We start from the raw sequence: 16,657 nt of genomic DNA, 5'->3' as shown, positions 1-16,657 counted from the left end.
ACACAAGCGGAAAGAATTCCAAAATGATACATGTCGAATTGCTGGCCTGGATTTCAAATTCCATAGATAGTTTATGCAAAGTCTTGTGCTGTTGTAAAGTGTAACACAATCCACTGGCAGATCTGCCTAAACCCGGTCCCAGTTGTTTTTGAGAAAAATAAATAAACTTAAAAACGTCTTCCAGCCCATTTAAGTGGCTATGTTCTACCCTTAGCCTCTTCAGTGTGAGGCTTCTAGAGATTTGAATAACTGAAGCCATCACCTAATTCGTCAGCAATGGGATAGGAGATTCATGGCATGTTTCTTCTCAAGAAGTTACCAGTGATATTCAGAGAATTAATATTGTGCTTTCAGAACCCATCAATTCCTAGGGCCAGGGTGAGAGGAACTTTGGCAGCTAACACATTTCAATACTTTTTGATGCTTTTAAAGCAATGAAACTCTTTTCTTAAATGAAATATTATAAGGCAGCTTGATATATACAACAGGTGAGTGCAGATGCTCTGTTTGAAATAGTAGAGTGGAAACTAAGCAGATCTTCTCTACATCATGATCCCCTGGCCAACTTCTTCATGGAATCCAAGGAATCCATGGAAGACATGTGAAAACCTGTTGTCTAACCCAACATTCAGATGTGCAAGGTAAACTAAGGGCCAAAAGACAAGACAACTTGTTCAAAATTGCACACCACATTTTGGTTATCTGTATTATCCATATTGTATTTGCAACTTTACTATAAATATGAAATTACTTCAACAAAAGTTTTATTTAAAAATAAAAGTATTAATGCTTGCAACTGCAGATTATAATACAACCATGTGCTTTGATTAGTGTCTCATTATTATAAAGAGAATTGAGACCTGGCATTTTCCAAGACCTCCTCAAAGCCAGAACCATTGCAAGGAGTAATGGAAAGAGAGACATTTGAATTTGCACAGATTTATAGATGGGATTCCCAGGATGGAATATAGCATAGAGTATAGACGGGATTCTCAGCAAGATGGTGCCAAGAGTAAGAAGGATGGGCTGTCATAGAAAATTCAGACCTGGTCCCGTTCATTGGAGCCCACTGTACTGAACACATTGTTAGGAAAACTGATGTTGATGGTTTTATATCTATTTTCAATGGCTTTCTAAGCTAACAGTTTGGATTTTTTTTAATTTATAAAATTACATATGATGATGTAAACCAAAACCACCTATGTATAACAGGTGTATGCACTACCTGAAATTGACAACTATACAAGTTTTTCATATTTGCTTCATGTCTCTTTCTGTAAGAAAAATAACACACCACAAATAAGATTGAGGTCCTTTTTTTTCCTGACTCCCGGTGTCATTTCCCTTCCTTGATACACAGAGGCAACTACCACCCTGAATTTGATGTATAGTTCTCTACTCTATTTTTAATTCACATGAATCACTGGGCAATATATAGTTTTGCTTTGTGTTATTTTTATAAATGACGTCATGATGTACTTATCCATTTGCACCTTGTTTCTTTTTTCCTCTCAATGTTATGTTTTGCGATCTCTCCATGTTGATGTCTACGATCTTACCATTAGGGCTTCCTTTTTATTTGGCTAGAGACCATACTGAGCCAAGCGTTAAACTATTTTTATATCACCCTTGTATATGAATCCAGTTTATTTCTCTTACTGTTCCTTTGCCATAATAGAATTCTGTCATGTGAATATTTCATATTTTATACATTTCTCCACCAACAGGAGAACATATAGACTATTTCCAATCTTTTCCTACTATATTTATTGTAGAAATGGATATTCTTAATCCTTGTATATACTTTTCCATTTTACTTTTGTTTTTGCTTGTTTTAGGTGTTTATGTTTGTTTGATCTTGTTGAGGATATATCACTTTTTTTCAATAGCATATGAGATCCTCAGGGCTCTCCAGGTCAGCCGTACTTTTCGGATGAGTAGAATGCACTGACAAGACATGAAATGACAGGCCCAAATTCACAGGGAAGTTTTGTGAGAGAAGCCACATTAGAGACCAGAGGAGAAGTACCAATTTGGGATGACCTTCTACCAAAGACCTCACCGATTTCAAGGACAGCTCAGCTGTTCCTATCCTCTTTCCCTCATTGCACTGTTTTCTGTTTATATTTATATATACATTTGTAATTACTTGACTAATATCTGCACACATTGCCTGCTCTAAGCTCTTCAGCATCTGTCTTTTTTATCATTTTGTCCCAGAGTGTTTGACAAGCAATAGTTACTCAATAAATATCATTTGAATGAATGAATGAACCAGTAAACGAAGTGACATTTGAATATGCAAGAAACCTCTAAGTTTGAAGAATCCTGCTTGTCTATAAATGTTTCCTGTTTCTTTTAATACTGTTTGGTATTTACTATCATTGAGAATGAATTTGTGTGTGTGTGTGTGCATGTGTGTGTAGGGGGGTGTGTGTGTGTGTGTATAAAGTGATGGAACTGATTTTCTTTGTTGATGGAAAAGCAAATACTAATGTTTTCAGTCTTTTCTCTGTTGTAATATCACTTGGAGCACAATTTACAGATTTGTTCTAAAATCTTCTACTTGACACTCAAGATTCTATGAGATCTAATTGTTCAACCCACTTTTCTGCCACTGTTCCTCAGCCTCAGTAGTAACCATTTGATCACAACCTAAGGCATTTGATCAAACCTAAGCATTCTGGGTTTCTGCTTTCCTCTAAGCCTTGCTTCTGTTCCCTCTGCCTGCAATGCCCTTCCTCTTATCACTGCCCTACTCTTCCAGGCCCAAATCAAATAACAACTCCTCCAGGATTTGTCTCTGTGAGAATATCTCTGTCATCTCTACCATCAAAATACGTTATCTATTATATCCTTAAAAGTGTTGAGGATTACCTCTTCTACATTAGAATGTGAGCTCCTGGACCAGATTCTGGTCTTTTCACCCCTGTTTTTTCCTGTGGTGCCAAGAGCAAAATAGGTGAACAGTAAAGGTTTGTAAAATTGAATTTAGTTGAACTTCTGACACTCTCTAAAACATGATTATTTTTTCTTTATATTTTTCCAGGTGTGTCGAACCAAGGTGATAGATCTCAGTGAAGGCATTTCCCAGCATGCCTGGTACCCTTGCACCATCAGCTACCCGTATTCCCAGCTGGCTCAGACCACTTTTTGGCTCCGGGTAAGCTGAAGCTCTGAGAGCTTTGGAATCTCCAGCAGCGAGCCACAGAAAACACTGACTCCCATGACCCTTTCTGAAGATGGGTTGTCTACCTGCTGAGGGTGTTAATTGTAAGAACAGGGAACAAAACACTTAGCAGTGTGATGCTTCCTGAAATGGAATCCTAATTGCTCATGGAATGCCCCCACTGAGCTCTTGTTTTAGCAAAGAGTTTGGATACATCTTGTCTGCCTGGAACCTCCTATTCATTGTTCAAGATCTATTAAAATTATCTTTTCCTCCTTGAACCTTTTACTGATCACCAGAAAAAGAAGTGACCATTATCTCCCTTCTTGTCCTGCATGTTTGGTCGCTTGTTGGATGGTACTTGTCACATGGTATTACAGAACTGTCTATGGTCTTTCTTTCTGGCTAAGGATTGTGGATATTACTGCATTTTGGCTTGTGTGTCACTGACCTACTTTGAATTCCCAAAAATGCAAGGGCCATATCTTATTGAGCTTTCTCTCCTCAAAGCCGAGTGCAGAGGTTGACATGGAGAAGTGAAAGATAACAGTATGCACCATTTTTTGTGTGTGTGGGTTTTAGTGTGGACCGGGACCTTTGCTACACACTTTACTCTCATTATCTTACTAGAACCTCACAACAATCCTATGATGTACCTGTTGATTTTTTGATTTTTTTAAAATCCACCATTTGGAAATAATGGAACTTAGACCCAGAGTGGCCCAGCCATTCACTCAATGTCACACAGCTAACTAGGAGCAGAGAAAGATTGAAATTGGGTTTCTGATCTCAGAGCCTGTGCTCTTCACTGTTAGGTTTCATTGCCTCCTCCTTCCCATCTTGGACCCCTGATGAGTAGTAGCCCAGTTCTTAAAAAGGAAGTTTCTCCTCAAATGCACCCCAATGTGGCTGCCTCCCCACCACATGACTGAGTGCACATGTGACCCTCCTATGTCTTCACAATTTCAGGCGTATTTTTCTCAACCAATGGTTGCCGCAGCTGTCATTGTCCACCTGGTGACGGATGGGACATATTATGGGGACCAAAAGCAGGAGACCATCAGCGTGCAGCTGCTTGATACCAAAGATCAGAGCCACGATCTAGGTAAGCATGCTCTCTTGGTCTTGGCTTGCTTTCAGTACCTGCTTCCACCTCTGCCCCATAACTAGTTGTGAGGATCAGCTTAGAATGAGCTCTTCCTTCCTTTTTCCCCTTTCTTGCTTCTTTTCTATTTGGCATTCTGATTGCCCTCAAATCAAGATGTGGTTATGTATCCAGAGAAATCTAGATCTGGCAGATACAGGGATAAGGGGCCAATGGCCAAGCACTCCCTTCTGCCAGCCACCTTTAACTCAGACATCCCGTATTATTCCCCACAGACCCCAAGAAGGAGAGAGACTGAGTAAGAGCCATTTCCCCGTTGTACATTCACCATCTGAGACCCAAAGAGAGGCACTGAGAGACCTCAAGTCACATGGCGGGTCAGGAATTACTAGTTAGATTTTCAGTGTCATAGCCTATTGCTTTTTACCCTATAACCGGGAGTGTTCATGACCCTCCACCCCAAGTGGGGACTGTATCACCAGTACAACCTCTGGAGAAGTTTCCAATGAGAATAGGAATAGGAATATTGTAGGAGTAGGGAGGCAGTTGAGGAGTCAGGTTCTACCATGGGAGGACCTCCCTGAGTGCAGGGCCAAGGGGGAGGACAAGGGCTGGACTTGGCCACTTGTACCACCCCTTTGAATACCCACATGCACCGTGGTCCAGAGGAGAGAGCCTGAATCCAGAGCTGACAGCTGAGGTTTGGATCCTGTCCCCACCACTCACTCACCTTGAGAAGGTGAGCAATCTTCCTGTCCTCACAGCACATCACTTAGAGGCTCACTTGCTTCACATACACAGCAAGGACAATGATATCCACCTTAGAGTCAGAGTGCACTATTATTTGACACTGTTGTAACCATGCCTAGCACAAGATCGGGCCCTAAGAATTCCTATTGTCGCTAAGAATTTCCTATGACACCTTCACACTTCCAGTCTACCCTGGAGAGCTCTGGGCAGCCTGGATACTCCAAGTATTTGGAATTTTTGGCCACTACTGAAGCCTGGACTTCAAAGTTGTGCCCACACCATTCTGCAGAGAACGCCTTTCAAAGACCTGTATGAAGCAAGCAGGCAAGGGGTCATTTCAGGGTCAGATAAAAGCCAAGGGAGCAGGGAAGATTTTCTTGTTTTGTTTTTATGCTTGTTTATTTAGTTCCTTTTAAAGGCAAGGGGAACCTATGAATAAGGAAGAGAAAGAAAACCCCTCTGGACTTAGCAGGATTCCTGGGAAATTTCCCTAAATGAGAAACAAATATTTTCATACTTGTTGCACAGCCCAGGGCTCTGAGGAGAGGTTTTTTCAGCAGAGTGGGGAAAAGTCTGGTTCCACAGGAGCTCTTTGGATCCTGGTACTGATGCCTGAGGCTTTTCTGTTTTTCCCCTCCACCCCCACCATCACCATCTTCCTCAGTCTACGGCATCCCAGCATTCTCCGAGGCAGCGTCACCTCTGGAACTGAGAAGGGCACCTGCTTCAGGCTTCCACATGGGAGATTTCTCCTTACATAGCAAGCCTGCCAGGACATGGTTAGGATTATACCATTTTTTGGATGTGAAAACTGAGTTTTAGGGGCTTTCTGGAGTCCCATTATTAGGAAGGGGCTACACCAGCATTTAAACTCAGGTCCACCCAACACCAAAGCCAACTTCTGTTTTGCCAATTCCATCTTGCCACAGCCTTCCTTTCCTTCTGTCCCTTGTGTATCTTTTCTCCCTGGCCCTCTCCCTTCCTTCTTGGAGAATGGGAACCTGCTGGCTGCATTAAAAAAAAAAACAAAACAAAACAGGACTCTTGAGTGAGGCAAGCTTGAATTCTCCCTAGAGTTTTAGCCATTCCTGGGCTGTGCTCCTCTGGAAAACCACCCCTGCCCACGATTCTCAACCTCTTCTGCAGACTAAGCAAGAAGTCCTTCCCTCTCAGGGCTGCTCCCAGGTTCACAGATTACTTATGAGAGTGGGCTTTTTACCCTGGGAAGCGCCTGTTGCTATGAATTATTTCCATCACTTTTCCAACTGACCAGGCAGGCAGCCTGAAACTCAGCAACTCAGACCAACAAGCCCTACAGCAATGTGGGAGGAAGGTGAGGGCCTGGGATGCTTGGCTGAGGGGTGGCCATTTGTGGGAGGGAGAGGGACTTTGGGCAGTAGGTGAAGGGGAAGCTTAGGGGGCAGGGAGGCAGGGGGATTGGAAAGATTTGGAACCAAGAAAAAAAGGCAGACAAAGAAACTTTCAATCAGACTCAAAATCCTCACCGGCCGCCCAATGGTGCTTTTGTGCAGTGACATGAAAGGGTCTGGGGGCTTCGGGAAGGGCCCGTTGGGGAGGGCGTGACTGGCCTTGAGTAATGAGCCTGGCCCCTCGGCCCCTCTGTCTCCCCTGACAGGCCTCCATGTCCTGAGCTGCAGGAACAATCCCCTGATTATCCCTGTGGTCCATGACCTCAGCCAGCCCTTCTACCACAGCCAGGCGGTACGTGTGAGCTTCAGTTCGCCCCTGGTCGCCATCTCGGGGGTGGCCCTCCGCTCCTTCGACAACTTTGACCCCGTCACCCTGAGCAGCTGCCAGAGAGGGGAGACCTACAGCCCTGCCGAGCAGAGGTAAGGGATCCGCGGCAGACTCGCCCTAGGCCACTTGTAGCCAAGTGGAGACAGTGTGATTTTGAAGCTGGGTAGCCATTTGTGTGGATGTAAAAAGTCTGTGCATTTCTCCCTTCTCCATCCATCCTCCGGCCTTTGGCCAGCTCTGCCTTGTGGCCCATGAGTCTCTGAATTCCTGGGGCAACTAAGGGAAACAGGGTTGTGTGGTGAAAAAAGAACCTCCTTCACCTGGCTTGCAGCGGCAGAATTGACAATAGCTTGCAGGGTGACCCTGGAAACATCGGTTTCCTTCTCTGAGCTTCAGTGTCCTCATCTGAACAAAAAGAGGATTAGCTCTCTTTTATCTCTGAAATACTGGAATATTCTGCTTCCCGTGGCACAAGCAGGAGGCATAACCTTCCTAACCAAGGGAGATAGAGTGAGACTGGTATTTGCATCATCCTAGTTCACCGTGTGTTTCAGGGATAGGTGAAATCTCTATGTCTTCCACAAGCCTAGCTCCTGTGACCTCATGAGTGGTCTAAGAGCCTGTCTTTCAACTGCATGACATCACTCCCTCAGTGCTTTTGAGGTGCCATCTGTTAATGCACCTAGTTTGGAGCTACAAGCGGGTGGAGTTTCCTGAAAAGAATACGAGCTTTGGGAATACTCTTACTTGGGTTTGAACCTCCACATTACCACTTCTTGAATGGGTGTTCTTGGGCAAGTCACTTCAGTTTTCTGAGTCATAGTTTTCTATTTTGGAATAAGCAGATGAAATCTACTCCACAGGGTGGTTGTGAGGGTTAAATGTTGCACTATAGATAAAAGTGTTCCTGCAGACTGTTAGGCACTATGCAAACATAACATATTAAAGAAGAATATTTATAACCATCTTTTGATGATGATGGTGCTGCTTCTGTGCACAGAATTTTTTGTAAAGTTCTTAAAGTTAGAGCTGGAAAAAGCTTCAGAGATTATCTCATGCATCTGACATGTCCAAACTTCTGTGTTACCATGTAGAATCATAGGGCCCAGAAAGGGAAGAACTTGCGCAGAGTTGCACAGCGTCTCTCAGATTTGTTTCATGAGGTCCAGAAGAAGAGAGAGTTGTGATTTTTGTAGGCTACCCAAGAGTGAGGCTCTCTGAAAGTCGATTCAGCCTTGCCTTGTATACCTGGGGGCAAGAAAAAAAAAAGAGAAGAGGGGGACACTAGCCTTTCCCACGCCCCTGTTACCACAGAGGACACAAAAGGTGGTTGCAAAATCCACATTGTTTAGTACCCACTGTCTCTAGCTTCTGTTGTGCAAAGTCTGTCGTAATCTTTCAGAGGCAAGAGCTTCTTAAATATAATTCATTGTCTTATTTCACTCTAAGAGGATGTTTTTATCCCTTGTTCTCCAGACCCTATAAAAATAAGTTAATTCTCAGAGCCTGGGGAAACCATGTCAATGGAAATCCATTAGACCTTTTCCACAACACTTTCCCATTTTTAACCAGCCTTCCTGACCATCCATAAGTTGACTGAGGCCCAGACTGACTTGTTTGAATTCTCGACGAATGGTGTCTGTGCCCTAAGTAAACAGTAGGAAATATTTAACCACTGAAACATATCGATTGATATGTATTTGTTAGTTCTTTGGTTGTAGGAGGAACATTGAATGAGGGCAAAATGCTGCCCTATATCTAATTATTTGACCTTGGATTAGTCATTCCCCTTCTCTGGGCCTCAGTTTCCCCATCTTTAAAATGATGATGGTGGATTGTGTGGATTCTCTGAGGTTCTTTTCAGTTCTAAGTCTGTGTTTCTCAACAGTTAGGAAACATGAGAGAGGACAGGAAGGGACAAACCCTTGTTGAGCCCTTAATAGAAAGGAACATTATCTTATTTTATTATTGCACCTCTTGAATAGATAGGAACAGTATCTTATTTTATTATTGCACCTCTTCTGCGAGGTATGGCTCAGAGAAACAGAGTGAGTGAGTCATGACCATTCAGGCAGTAAGAGGCAAAATCCTGCTTTGTCTGTCCCTGAAAGCCGTGCTCTGCCTACCACAGCAAGGCACGAGTAGCAGAGAAGGAATTTTCACAACTGGACCCATGTGATGATTTATTCAGAGGAACTCTGAGTAAGGGGATGGAGCTGCAGCTCTGAGGTCTTTGGCTGCCTTATCCCTGAGCTTGGATCAGGCTATGACAGGCTGAGTCTTGAGGGCTGAGGCTGCAGGGCAGGAGCACCTCCTCCTGAGTGCCCCAGTGGGGAAAGGACAGCAGCTGTTCATGGGGAGCTAAAGAGGCATTTACCAAAACAAGCAGGACTCTGCAAACATGCAAATGCATTAAAACAAACAAACAAGGGAGGAAAGGAAAGAAAAATAAGCAACAACTGTAAAGAACCATGGGATGTTTTCCTTCATTCTCAAAACACCAAAATAAATAGCATCACTTTTTATAACACAAATTTCAACTGGTTGTAGGAGAAACATTCCACTTTACTCTCAGCTGTTTCCCAGGTAGTGAAAAGTACTGTTTCTCCCCTCCCCTTCTCTCCTCCCTCCACAACCTTTCCTCTTTTTCCTGCATCTCTCCCTCTCTCTCCTCTCCCTTTTCTCCCACCTCTCCATCTCCTCTCTCTCTCTCTCTCCCCCCCACCTTCTCTTACCTCCTTTCTCCTCCTCATTTTCTGTCTCTCCTGAGAGCAGTGTGATGCCTACTGTGCTGCCTTGGGAGGAGTCCTGTAGCAAAACCAGTTTGGGCAATGTGTTCCACTCTAGCTTCAGGGGTCTCCAGTCTCTTTGCAGTACTTGGTATAAATTCAGAGACCCAAGAAAACAGGATCAGGTTTCAAAGGAGAGGTCCAGTTGTGCAATTCTAGCCAAATCTCAGCCCCACACCAAGTTGTGGAAAGGAGAAAAGGTGGGGAGGGAAGGATAGTGATGGGGTGTGGGGTGGTTAATAGGCTTCTTTAATGAGAAAAACTACAGTGGTGATATTGAGGCTCCAGTATCTGTCACACACACACACACGCACATACATCATGTTCATCCACGTTGTGGTTCTTAACAGAAATTGAACAGTTTATTATAAAATTGAATGGACCATGTATTTAGAAAAGTAACTTCCTTCCCTCCTCCCTCCATTTATTCTTCTTTCCTTTCATGCTTCCTTTCTTCCTCTCACTCTTTTTCACATTCCCTTTCTTCCTTTATCTCAAACTCTTCCCCATTTCTACAAGCTGGTCCATTCAGAGAGAGGCAGTTCTGATTGAGAGCTAAATTTTAAAAGGCCAACTTTGGGGGGCAACAAGTTCTTCACATGGCTAGATTAACTCTTTCAGCCAGGGAGAACTTAGACTGTTGTTTGTTGGTTGGGGGTGGGGGTGCCCAAAGACTGGAGCCAAGTATTTCTAGAGTCTGTGCCCTGATGAGACCCCATGTGTAGAATATCTCATTAGGTAATTCATAGGTAGGATTTGGAACACAGAATGAAGCTGCTCTTGGCCAGAGACCACAGATTGCTCAGATCACTGCCATAACCTCATTCAACTTCCCCAACCCACAAAGGAATTAGTGCCTCTCAGCACATCGATTGGGAATCACTAGTCTGGGGAATATAACTACAAATGGAGCTGCTGTGCCTAAGCATGTGTGTGTCTTTGACTATGCCAAATACTGCCTGACTCTTCTCCAAAATATTATCCAATTCACAGCCCCATCAGTGATCTACCAGAGTTCCAGTTGCTCCGTATCCTTGGCAGTGCTTGAGATCACCAAAGACTACTTTTTCCTATTTTTCTCATTTCAAAGGGCTCTGAAATTATAGACCTCTGTTGTTTTGTTCTCATAAAATCATGAGGCCTAAAAGCGGGGAAGGCTCTCAAAGATTTCCTGGTTCTGTGCCCTCATTTGAGGATGGGAAATCTAAGTTCTAAGCAAGACAAGTGACTCGCCTAAAATCACCTAACAAGTTGGGGGCAAAACCAGCACTGGAATCTAGTTCTCAGGAATCCAGTTATCTTTCCTCTCCATCAGAGGTTTCAAGGCTGGTGTTCCATAGACCATATTAGTCCATAAACAATCTCTCTTTGGCCTTTATTAGTTATCTTCTTTAATTAGTTGCCAACATTTAAATATCAGGAGAGTTCATATTAAAAAACAGAATTCTTCTTGGAACTCTTTAAAGAAATGAGAAGCTTTGAAAACATCAGGCCCTCCATCCCACTAGGCAACCTTGGACTAGAGCAAAGCGCTCTGCTCTTTGGCCAGGCACATACCCTCTCCTCGGCACACCCCACTCAGCTCGCTTGAACCCTGCAGGCTACTGAGCTTGCATCACCTAATCTTCAAAACTTGCCTCCATACCACACCACAATACACTGGCTCCTAGAAATCAGGGTAAAGAACCTTTTAGGATCATTCCCCCAGGTGCCTCATTTCTGGGTAGAAAAATGAGGTCCTAGCATAGAAGCTCTTTCACTGTTTCACTTCCTAAGTGAACTTGCAGAATTGATGCCAAGAACAGTTTTCCCTCCATTTTCTAGTGTGGAGCACTTGTCTTTTTTGTTGTCCCCATCTGAGCAACCCAGAATGATTTATAAACAGCCTTTCTGTTTTTATCTCTGCTTCCCTGTGGCATAATTGCAGCTAAGTGGCAGGGCACAGCAGTTACACCGTGAGTCAAGGAACAGAACCAGGAGAGGGACCCTTGTCAGTCCTTTAACTTCTGGCTTTATCCGGGTTCCAGCACTCTCCAGCTATCCTCTCTTATGTGTGACTGGAGTCCATTCTTATTGACAATGGAGACAGCAGTGGGGGGATTGTCTATTGGATCAGATAAGGTTTTACCTCTACATGGAATTTGAGTCCAAAGGTAAATATATTAAACATATAGATAAGAAGAAAAGAAAAAAGTTATTTAAGTATCTGATCAGCTCTGCACCCCAGGGACCTCCACTTTTGCCCAGGTTTGAGAATTTGATCTATAGAATTACCTGCATCCCTTCCCGCTCATCCATCCAATCAGCCACCTTTCTCCCTTCAAAGAAGTGTCTTCATTTTTTTCCTTCTTTTGTTATTTTTATTGACTGCCCATCACTGTTATTAAATCCTTCCCTCTTTTTTTGAATGAAGCAGCAGAGCCTTTTATTTTGTTTTCCTTGTTTTGTTTTTTGTTTTTGTCTTTCAGAAATGACAGGGCTGTATCACGGAGTTATTTGAGATGGTCAGTTAGGGTAATGTTTATCATTTTTGGACAGTGTGTTCACACAACCTTGTCCAACTAACAGGATAGCAAAGAAAAAAGAGCAGGGACTTAGGGGACAGACTGGAAGATCTCTATTAGAATTCTTTCCAAGCTGAGTGCCCTTGGGCAAGCAATTTAAAACTCTTAGTCCTAGTTTCCTGTTCTTGAAAATGGGACTAATATCACTACCTCAAGGAGTTGCTGTGTGGAATGCAAATAAGGTGATGTAGGTGAAACAGAGTGGCCAATGCCTGACACATATTACCTCCCTTATCCCTTTTCTTCCTGTTTTCAAGCCTGCAGGCCAGGTGCAGACAGATGTGCTGAAAAAGCAAGATGCCTCAATCCCTGAAGTGTATTCTGGAAGGCAGTAGTCCTAAGAAATGTCCCATGAAAAAAAAAATGTTATCAGAGTTTAAAAAACAATGTGTACCTTAGCCCCTTCTGGAAATTTTCAATTGGTTATCCAAATTATTGAGAAGTCCTGCAACTAAGAAAACTAACTGGTTTCATTAACTCAATGCTACCCCTACTGATCTGACCACGAAATCTTTTGGTCAGGTGATTCATGGGACCAAGGACCATTTTTTCTTTTATAGCAAAAAGAGACAGAGTAGAGAGACTCATCTTCTCAAGGAGCTTCATAGTTCCAAAAGCATTTCTCTCGCTCTTTCTCTCTCTCTTGCCCTCTCTTTTTTTATTTTTATTTTTTTGTTTTATTTATTTATTTATTTATTTTGATACACAGTCTCACTCTGTTTCCCAGGCTGGAGTACAGTGGTGTAATCTTGTCTCACTGCAACCTCTGCCCTCCAGATTCAAGTGATTCTTGTGCCTCAGCCTCCCAAGTAGCTGGGATTATAGGTGTGCACCACCGCTCCCAGCTAATTTTTTTATTTTTACTAGAGACAGGGATGCACCATGGTGGCCAGGCTGGTCTTGAACTCCTGACCTCAAGTGATCTATCTGCCTCAGCTCCCAAAGTGCTGAGATTACAGGTGTGAGCCACCACACCCGACCTCAAAGCATTTCTCATATATTGGCCTTACTAGTCTACAAACACGCCAAGCTCCATCCTGTGCTGGAATTTTATACCTGCTCTTCCCTCTGCCTGATTATACCTCTGCCCCAAACCTGTGTATGGCTTATCCCTTCATTTTACCCAGGTAGTAGTTTAGATGTCCCTTCCTCATGGATCCTTCTATACAAAGTGCCTTGCCCCTTTCCACCAACTGTCACTCTCTATAATTTCACCTTGGTTTAATGGCCTAACTGCATGCATCATTATCTGAAATGATCTCATGTATTACTTTTCTTTGGCACACACCCTCCCTCCTGAAATACACAGGATAACAGGCATCTTGTTTATCCCCTCCGTCCACTATATTCCCAATGTATAGAACAATGTCTGGTGCTCAGTAAAGCCCCCAGTGAAGGTCTGTTGAATAGACAAATCAGTGGATGATGTCTCACCCTGTTGACAATCCTAAGAAACAAATTATTTTATTACTTCCACTTTACAGATAAAGAAACTGAACCTCAGGATGTTATATAAGTTTCCGAAGTCAGACAACTGATAAATGGCAGAGCAGGGGCTGGAGCCCAGATTTCCCTGATTGGTAAACCTTGTGCTCCTTCTACCCCAGAAAACGAAGCATTTCAGATCTTCATTTTCCTGTGAAGAAGAACTTAATGTGCACAAAATAATTGGGGAGGGCACTATTTATACTTTAATGGCTCTGCAACTTAAAGAAGAAAGTCATCTTTCCCTCTGGGTCTTCATAAGAGCCCAGGTACCTTCTGAGTGTGCAGAGTAAGAATGCCCAAACTGTTAGGCACAGGTCAGAACAGCTTGGGAGCTAGTAGCTTACAGAGTAAATATATTTAAATTGGAACCATGTGGTTCCTTCCCCTGGTGCTTACACAGTGTGAACAGATGCATTGTTTAGTGTCAAAGCCCTTGTGTTGACTCCACAGTTACAGTCTCTTTGAGGTCTCCACATGGTACAATGCTGAGGCTGTCAGGAGTAAGAAAAAGGGCAGAGAATTGGAGTTGTCTCAACAAGTGTTCCTTAATGCCAGTTGCCCTGCATTTCAGAAGGAGAGTATTGGAGAACTGCAAAGCTCCCATCAGTGAGGGTCTGAGACCTAAATTAAATGCTTGTCCTTTCTGGGTCTTTAAAAAAGTAAATTGGTTTGTGATATGCTTTGGAAGCTTTTAGCTCCCCCCGCCTCCAGACTTTATTTCTCACTATACTTTTGAGCAGAGAGTAGAGAATAGGAATAGATCCCAGTAAAACCCTCAGTTGGGTATCGTGAAACTGAGAGAAAACAAAAAACAAAAAACAAAAACAACGACAAAAAAAATGTGCAAAACTTTTCTGACACTGGTTTGGCCAAAATGTCTCCCTGTCTCCTAGATAAAAATAGGAACATAAAGCCTTGAGGTTCTAGATGTAAAGCATCGGTGCATACGATAGGCCAGGTGTTGGGGGTAGACACAGTCAGAGAGGCAAAAGTCAGAGAAAACTGCCCCCTAGAAGCTTTTACTGTTAGGCAGAATCAACCTCTTTAAAGTGTTTAAGAGCTATTGCAAGGCACCATCACCATTGGTTTCCTGCCATTTAGGAAACATCTGCAAGGAATTTTTATTGGCACTGCAAAGTACACCAAGATGAAATAGGCATTTTCTCTGCCCTCAAGGACGTTCTAGTCCAGAAACATGGGACGAGGTTAACAACAAGGCCTTTGGAGTCACCCCTCTGGATGGGCACTTAAACAAGTAACCTAATCTTGCCAGTCCCCAATTTACCCAACTGTAAAATGAGTAACGCTTAGCTCATAGGGTTGTTGTAAGGATGGAGTGAGCTCATGTATATAAGCAATCAGCAAATAGTAACTAATGTTATTGAGTGCTTGCCTAACTATAATACAAGGGGAATGATCATCCAAGAATGAGAATTTCATGCTGTTTCTGTTTGCATCCTTAAAGATTAGCCTGCAATCTGTTATGTTCCACTGGCACTGAGGAACTGAGTTTTTAATACATCAAACATGAGGCAACAGCATTAGAGAAAGAAGGGTAGAATACCCATGAGGGTGCTTGCCGAGGGACACAAGAGAAAGCTTCCTATGGAAATTTGCATGATGCTTAGACCTAAAGAATGGGTGGAATTCAGACTGGCAGAAAGGTAGAATTCAGAGTTGCAGCAAGATGCAAGGCATAGTCTCTGTACAACTTCACTAATGATGTGTAAGTTATCTTACAGTTTATAAAAGACTTCTACCTCCATCACCTCAGTTGAGTCTCGTGGCTATATGAGGTTGGCCAAATTTAAGAGTATACCGAAGCTCAGAGATGTGATGTACTTTGCCAACTAGGTAATAGAGCATAGGTGTATTTACAACATCAGCTACCACTTATTTTTATTTATTTATTTATTTATTTATTTAGAGACGGAGTTTCACTCTTGTTGCCCAGGCTGGAGTGCAATGGCGCAATCTCAGCTCACTGCAACCTCCACCTCCCAGGTTCAAGCTATTCTCCTGCCTCAACCTCCTGAGTAGCTGGGATTACAGGCGCCTGCCACCACGCCCAGCTAATTTTTTGTATTTTCTTTTTTTAGCAGAGGTGGGGTTTTACCATGTTGGTCAGCCTGGTCTCAAACTCCTGACCTCGTGATCTGCCCATCTCAGCCTCCGAAAGTGCTGGGATTACAGGCATGAGCCACCGCGCCCAGCCCAGCTACCATTTACTGAGTGCTTAGTATATGCCAGGAGTTCTGCTATGCGTTTTTTTCTAAACTGATTTAATTCTCAAAATGAACCTTGTAAGTGGGTACTCATAAAATACAAAAAGGCTTTTGCTCAACCTGGTGCCTGGTAGAAAAATGCAATAAATATTCACTGTAATCATGATGATCCCCTTCTCACAAATGGAAAAACTGAGGCTATTCAAGGTTTAAGTCTTGATAACATACAAAGCTTTCAAGTGGCAAGATTTGAACTCTGGTTTGTCTGTTGCCATAACTTGTGCTCTTAATGAGAAACTTTAATCGCTGCCTCTAGAGTCATCTTCACCCTAGCCAGCACCCCTTTCTGTCCTCAGTCTCAATCCCCCTGAAATCTTGGAGAAAGAGGCTCTTAGCCTTTATCTTCCAACTGAGCGTAGCTGTCCTGTGAGGAGACTCCTTCTTCCCCTCTTGTTTCTTTCCTCCCCAGCTGCGTGCACTTCGCATGTGAGAAAACTGACTGTCCAGAGCTGGCTGTGGAGAATGCGTCTCTCAATTGCTCCAGCAGCGACCGCTACCACGGTGCCCAGTGTACTGTGAGCTGCCGGACAGGCTACGTGCTCCAGATACGGCGGGATGATGAGCTGATCAAGAGCCAGGTATGTGCAGATGCTGAGCTCAGAGCCTCTCTGCAGCCCAGGGAAGGCTTACTGGGTGTTAACCATGTTCTCTGCTAAATACCCAGCAGCACTTAAAATAGTGCTGCCACATAGTAGGTGCTCAATAAATATTTATTGATTAAATGAATGCATAAATGAATCAATTAACCA

General features: G+C 43.2%; 1 protein-coding gene across 1 annotated transcript in view; it reads left to right on the top strand.

Moving 5' to 3' along the window:
• The window catches only part of PAPPA (pappalysin 1), a 250,226-nt gene that overhangs the window by 176,087 nt on the left and 57,482 nt on the right, over positions 1 to 16,657 (top strand). Inside the window, exons 11-14 of the mRNA XM_034928930.4 lie at positions 3,050 to 3,163; positions 4,139 to 4,274; positions 6,661 to 6,874; positions 16,318 to 16,486. Coding sequence (XP_034784821.1) covers positions 3,050 to 3,163; positions 4,139 to 4,274; positions 6,661 to 6,874; positions 16,318 to 16,486 — 633 coding nt within the window. The remainder of the gene's footprint in view (positions 1 to 3,049; positions 3,164 to 4,138; positions 4,275 to 6,660; positions 6,875 to 16,317; positions 16,487 to 16,657) is intronic.

Source organism: Pan paniscus, chromosome 11 (assembly GCF_029289425.2).
Source record: "Pan paniscus chromosome 11, NHGRI_mPanPan1-v2.0_pri, whole genome shotgun sequence".
Classification (NCBI taxonomy): Eukaryota; Metazoa; Chordata; class Mammalia; order Primates; family Hominidae; genus Pan; species Pan paniscus.
The sequence above is the reverse complement of the archived record's forward strand: the minus strand, read 5'-3'. Positions and strand labels throughout refer to the sequence as shown.